This window comes from Theropithecus gelada, unplaced genomic scaffold (assembly GCF_003255815.1).
Source record: "Theropithecus gelada isolate Dixy unplaced genomic scaffold, Tgel_1.0 HiC_scaffold_146, whole genome shotgun sequence".
In the NCBI taxonomy this organism is placed as follows: domain Eukaryota; kingdom Metazoa; phylum Chordata; class Mammalia; order Primates; family Cercopithecidae; genus Theropithecus; species Theropithecus gelada.
In genome coordinates, this window is record NW_020256302.1 from 1 (window position 1) to 6,237 (window position 6,237).

General features: G+C 51.8%; 1 protein-coding gene across 5 annotated transcripts in view; it reads left to right on the top strand.

Moving 5' to 3' along the window:
• Positions 1–4,468: 4,468 nt before the first annotated feature.
• Positions 4,469–6,237, top strand: part of LOC112616947 (thymidylate kinase) — an 11,961-nt gene continuing 10,192 nt past the window's right edge. For 2 of the 5 annotated variants that reach the window (XM_025373698.1, XM_025373696.1), the window contains exons 1-2: positions 4,634–4,777; positions 5,559–5,667. In XM_025373698.1, the coding sequence (XP_025229483.1) occupies positions 4,648–4,777; positions 5,559–5,667 (239 nt within the window). In that variant the 5' untranslated portion in view covers positions 4,634–4,647. Of the gene's footprint in view, positions 4,778–5,558; positions 5,668–6,237 lie in introns of all 5 variants that reach the window. The other 3 variants (XM_025373697.1, XM_025373699.1, XM_025373700.1) reach the window with 3 other exon arrangements.

Sequence of the window (6,237 nt, forward strand, 5' to 3'; positions counted from 1 at the left end):
TCCATCCTTTTCTGCTTTATATCTTTTACTGACTCTTTTTTTTTTTTGAGACAGAGTCTCGCTCTGTCGCCCAGGCTGGAGTGCGGTGGTGTGATCTTGGCTCACTGCAAGCTCCGCCTCCCGGGTTCACACCATTCTCCGGCCTCAGCCTCTCCAGTAGCTGGGACTACAGGCGCCACCACCACACCCGGCTAATTTTTTGTATTTTTAGTAGAGATGGGGTTTCACCGTGTTAGCCAGGATGGTCTCGATCTGCTGACCTCGTGATCCGCCCGCCTCGGCCTCCCAAAGTGCTGGGATTACAGGCGTGAGCCACCACACCTGGCCATCTTTTACTGATTCTCTATGTAGAAACTGGTCTTCATGTATTTTGTCTAAAAAAATATATTTATTATTAAGGGTTATTGGCCCTCACATATCATATATTAAATATAACTCTCCCAGAGACCAATTTGTCTTCTTTCACTCACACACACAAAACTGGCAAACGCTTTTGAAGGGACCCTATTTTAGAAACTGCCAGAGAGGGCCAGGTGCAGTGGCTCACGCCTGTAATCCCAATACTAAATTTAGGAGGCCGAGGCAGGTGGATCACCTGAGGTCAGGAGTTCCAGACCAGCCTGGCCAACATGGTGAAACTCCATCTCTACCGAAAATACAAAATTAGCTGGGCGTGGTGGTGGCACCTGTAATCTCAGCAACTTGGGAGGCTGAGGCAGGAGAATCCCTTGAACCTGGGAGGCAGAGTTTGCATTGAGCCGAGATTGCGCCATTGCACTCCAGTCTGGACAACAAGAGCAAAACTCCGTCTGGAAAAAAAACAAAACGAAACTGCCAGAGAGATGGCTCCCTTACTACCCCTCTCGTGCCTGCTGTGGTCTGCTTAGAGCAAGTTTCTCAACCTTGGCACAAGGGACACTTTGGGTCTGATGACATTTCACTGTGTGGGGCCACATCATGCTTCATAGGATGTTTACCCAGCATCCCTGGCCTATACCCACTAGATGCTGTTAGCACCCCCATCCCAATCCAAATGTCCCCAGACCGAGGCTCTGTCTGGAGAAAAAAAAAAAAAAAAGCAAGCAAGCAGAGACCTAATGAACCCATGTGTCCACCTGCATCTTTCTGCAATTATCAGCCTGTGGCCAATTCCATTTCACCTATTATCTCTGACCACACAGACCCAGCATCCCACATTTCACCCATGAAGTGGATCTACTCGCCTATCGGGCCTCCAGGGTCTTGTGGAGTGACTCTTGCACCCATTGCTCCAGGACAGACAGTGCTGGAAATCAGGCTGAGGCTGTCAGCGTGGCAGTACGAAGGACACTGGATTCTCAGTCACATAGACCCTCCTACGCCCACGTCAGGACTGAGGTCAGCAGGCCGGGGTGTGGCGGTCATCCTGTGATCACGCAGGAACACCAAGAGAACTGCTAGGATGTGGACCAACCTGATGTCCTGAGTCACAGAGCTCCTGCCTAACACTGGACTTCATGTAATGTCAGATGATTGAATACCTTAATGCTCTGAGCCACAGTGGGCTGGCTGGTATTCCGCTACCTGTGCTAAAAAGCATCCTACGAGAGTTACACCATGCTGGAATAGGCAAAAGCGTTTCTTGTATCTTATTAACACACTTCAAGATGCTCATGTGCTTCAGCAATCCCTGCAGTCAAAAGGGTCCTCCACTCCCCAGTACACAAGGCCCAGCCAGCCAGATTCCCTCCATCCTCACCTTCCTCCCGTCCCAGGGGAGCCAGGAAAGCCATGCATGCACCAACATGGATGCCCTGTGTTCCTCCTCATCAGCCTGCTGAGTCCTCCTGGACCTGACGAGAGGCAGTACTGCAGCCTCGCCCAGCCCCGGGAAGGTGGTCTTCCTTACTACAATCCCCTTCATCCTTTGAAGGGCAACAAGATGGTATTTTATAAGGAGGTATCAATCAGAAAAAAGGGATATTACTTTGATTATCTATGTAAGAGAATAATAAGTACCATTCTTAGTACTTGTAAGCATTCGCTAGGTTGTGCTGTGGTAACAAAGGATCCCGAAGTCTCAGTAACTCGAAATCACAATGGCTTACTTCTTGCTGACGGCTGTACTTCACATGCCTTTGTTACAGGATCTGGGGTGAAAAATCAGCTCTCACTGTGCACATGCTGTGTTCATGCTGGGGGCAGAAAGGGAGGGACTAAACCACAAAACACCTTTTAGAGCTTCTGCCTGAATGAAGCACAAGACAGCAGAATACTTTACATCACCATTTGGAAGTCTCACAGCTAAGCTGGACGTCAAGGAAGGGCAGGCTGGGTGCGGTGGTTCACGTCTGTAATCCCAATACTTAGGGAGGCTGACGTGGGTGGATCACCCGAGGTCAGGAGTTCGAGACCAGCCTGGCAAACATGGTGAAACCCCATCTCTACTAAAAATACAATAATTAGCTGGGCATGGTGGCAGGCGCCTGTAATCTCAGCTACTTGGGAGTTGAGGCAGAATAGGCTGAACCCGGGAGGTGGAGGTTGCAGTGAGCCGAGATCATGCCATTGCACTCCATTCTGGGCCACAAGAGAGAAACTCTGTTTCAAAAAAAATAAAATAAATTAAAAATACAAAAATTAGCCAGGCGGGTGGTGGCAGGCACCTATAATCCCAGCTACTCAGGAAGCTGAGGCAGGAGAATCGCTTGAACCCGGCAGGTGGAGGTTGCAGTAAGCCGAGATTGCGCCAATGCACTCCAACCTGGGCGACAGAGCAGGACTCCATCTCAAAAAAAATAAAAATAAAAGTAAATTAAAAAGGAAAAAAGGGCATAACTGGTAATAATAATATAACCCACATCCTTCCAGAACCCCAAACTGAATTGGGCAGGGTTCAGCTACTGGAAAACACAAAGCCACTCTAGGTATGCAGTGATAATGTAATCGCGGGCTTACACAAAGGCTGGGAGCAAAGTCAGGGAAATTGTTGCCAATGACCTCAGCCCAAAGCACTGAAGTGGGTGGAGGTCTCAAGAGCTCATGGCGAAGCCAATGCAAACTCAACACTAGAAAGCTACCAGCAATCTCTTGGTCTACATCAGTGAGGCAGGTGGTTCTCAAAAGCTCATTAGCAAACAGCCTTGAATTTCATCTATATTTCTGGCTGAGAGTGTCTCCCAAGAATAATCGCCTCCAAAGGTATGAGTGCCTCTCTCTGGCAGGCTGTAACACAGAGCTACACAAATGATTCTGGGAAATGCAGTTCCTACCTTTTCTTCTGCTAAGCAGAAAGTGAGGTCTAGCTGACAACTGACAATTTGGCACATAAAGATAGTAATTTAGGTATCTAAAAATAACAAAAAGTCTCATCTGAGAAATGTCCAGGCAGCCAGATATCCCTAAGATAACAGCAAACGCGACTGAGCGCTTTCTAGATGCCAGGGACACTTCGCGAGACTTTTTCCACCTCTCTATAGCAGAGACAGTTTTTCCTCTTATCATCATGACCCACATTTCAGAGGAGTTGGAGGCATGGAAAGAGGAAACAACTTGCCCGTTCTCTCTCCGTGCTATAATTTGTATACATCATCTTTTAAAACGGACTTTTTGGCCTGGCGCGGTGGCTCACGCCTGTAATCCCAGCATTCTGGGAGGCCGAGGCGGAGGATCACGAGGTCAGGAGATGGAGACCATCCTGGCTAACACGGTGAAATCCCGCCTCTACTAAAAATACACAAAATTAGCCGGGTGTGGTGGCGGCGCCTGTAGTCCCAGCTACTTGGGAGGCTGAGGCAGGAGAATGGCTTGAACCCGGGAGGCGGAGCTTGCAGTGAGCCGAGATCCCGCCACTGCCCTCCAGCCTGGGCGGCAGAGCGAGACTCCGTCTCAAACAAAACAACAAAAAACAACAAAACAACAACACAAACACACACACGGACTTTTCAGAGCCCTGCAGTTTTGCGCTTCAGGAACTATGGTGAACATTTATCAACCCCACGGTTTTACTACAATTGCCAGGTAGCCAGTGTCTACACAGCCCCCTATCCTGTCCCTGCTGTCAAACACAGCGTTTCCAGAACGCAGTCGGAGTGGGCTCCAGGTGAGCTCTGGGAGGCGCCCCGGCTGAGCCTGGGCACTGGGCCCCGCGCTTCGGGAGGCATCTCGCTCGTGCGTCTCGCGCGCCGCGGGACCGGAGCCCTCGCGCGTGCAGCGGGCACCGCAGGGCCGTGAGAGTCGGGCCCGCTGCGCGCAGCCAGGAGCCAACGAGAGGCGACGCTGCCCAGGCAGCGCCCGGGAGCCCCTCCGACCCTGCCCTCCCCTCGTCCGCGCCCTGACCCAGCGTCTGCAGCCATCCAGCCCGCGCGGCGTCACCGGCTCTCCCGAAGCGAAAGGCTCTGCTAGCCCGAGGACGGAGGCCCGCACGGGACAAGGGGCACCGGTTTCCGCCCCGGAAGCCCAGGACGCTGCTCCAGCGACGGCACGGCCCAGGGCGCAGGCGCGAGTGTCGGTCCCACAGCGCGTCGCCCTCGCCCCAGCCCCGGCCAATCCCTTCGAATCCGGCTGAGGCCGGGAAATGCGAGCCAATCACGGTGCGCGCTGTTGATGCCGGCCAATGGGAGCTCCGGAAGGAGGTGTGGAGACGCAGGGGGCGGGCGGTGGACAGTCATGGCGGCCCGGCGCGGGGCTCTCATAGTGCTGGAGGGCATGGACCGCGCGGGGAAGAGCACGCAGAGCCGCAAGCTGGTGGAAACGCTGTGCGCCGCGGGCCACCGCGCCGAACTGCTCCGGTTCCCGGGTGGGTGCGCGCGGCGGGTGGGGGTGCGCGGCGGCTTTCGGGGCCTCTGCCTTCCCAGGGACTCTCTGCTCCTAAGCTTAGTTGCCTGCGGTCGACGTGCTGTGAACTGCGCGGTTTTTATTTTAAAAGATGGGCTCTCGCCGTGTCGGCCAGGCTGGAGTGCAGTGGCGCCATCTCGGCTCACGGCAGCCTGGACCTCCCGGGCTCAAGCGATCCTCCCGCCTCAGCCTCCCGGGTAGCCGGGACCACAGGCGCGCGCCACCGCGCCCGGCCCACGCTGCGTGTCTTGAAGTGCGGGGTATGGTGATGACTGACGTGTAAACCCGCGCGAAACCGTAGCTCGACCCCAGAAGTTTCCTCCAGTTCTTTTGTAGTCCATGTGTCATTTTTGTGGATGTTTCGGGTGTTGTGTTTTGTTTGATGACTGTTCGCGCTTTCAGGGGTTTTATAGCGTATATTTTAAAGTTTTCAAATGAAGCATTGACCTTAATCCTAGGCCACCCAGTCCACAAATTTTATAAATGCTTGCTTTGAAGTCTCCACTTTCTTCCCGAGTTCTTTTTTCCTAAAGCATTTTTCATCCCAGCTTGTCTGCAGATTGCTGTTCTTTCTCAGAGAAATTCCTTTGACTTCCGCAGAAGAGCCAAGCCTGTCTAGAGATTTAGTAAAGTAAAACTCAAAGTGAGACTTGAGTCCAGGAGAAATTCAGCCCAAACTATATTGTCATGTAGAGGGAACGCCTGATCTCACTTGTATTTTGTGTGTTTCTCTTTTTTTCTAGAAAGATCAACGGAAATCGGCAAACTTCTGAGTTCCTACTTGGAAAAGAAAAGTGACGTGGAGGATCACGCGGTGCACCTGCTTTTTTCTGCAAATCGCTGGGAACAAGTGTAAAAACCATTGTACATTGCTGCCCCTGCCCCGGCCACTTTCCTTCCTCCTGAGATACAGTGAATGCCGCACTTGATTCTGAATGACAATGACAGTCATGCTAGGGCCTCAGGTTCTTTTATTTAGCAGTCCTGTGATCAGAGGTGGTGAAGCCCCTAGTTCCCAAAGGGCACTAACGAATGCTGTTTCTTCCTCCTGCTCCCCACACCCCATAACTAATAGACTTAAGTTTTTCGGATTTTTTTAGACGGAGTTTCACTCTGTCACCAGGCAGAGGTGCGATCTCGGCTCACTGCAATCTCTGCCTCTCGGGTTCAGAGGATTCTCCTGCCTCAGCCTCCCGAATAGCTGGGACTACAGGCGCGTGCCACCACAGCCAGCTAATTTTTGTATTTTTAATTTATTTTATTTTTTAATTTAATTTTTGTATTTTTAGTAGAGACAGGGTTTCACGGTGTTGGCCAGGATGGTCTCTCTTGACCTTGTGATCTGCCTGCCTTGACCTCCTAAAGTTCTGGGATTACAGCAGGTGTGAGCCACCACACCTGGCCCTTTTTTTTTTTTTTTTT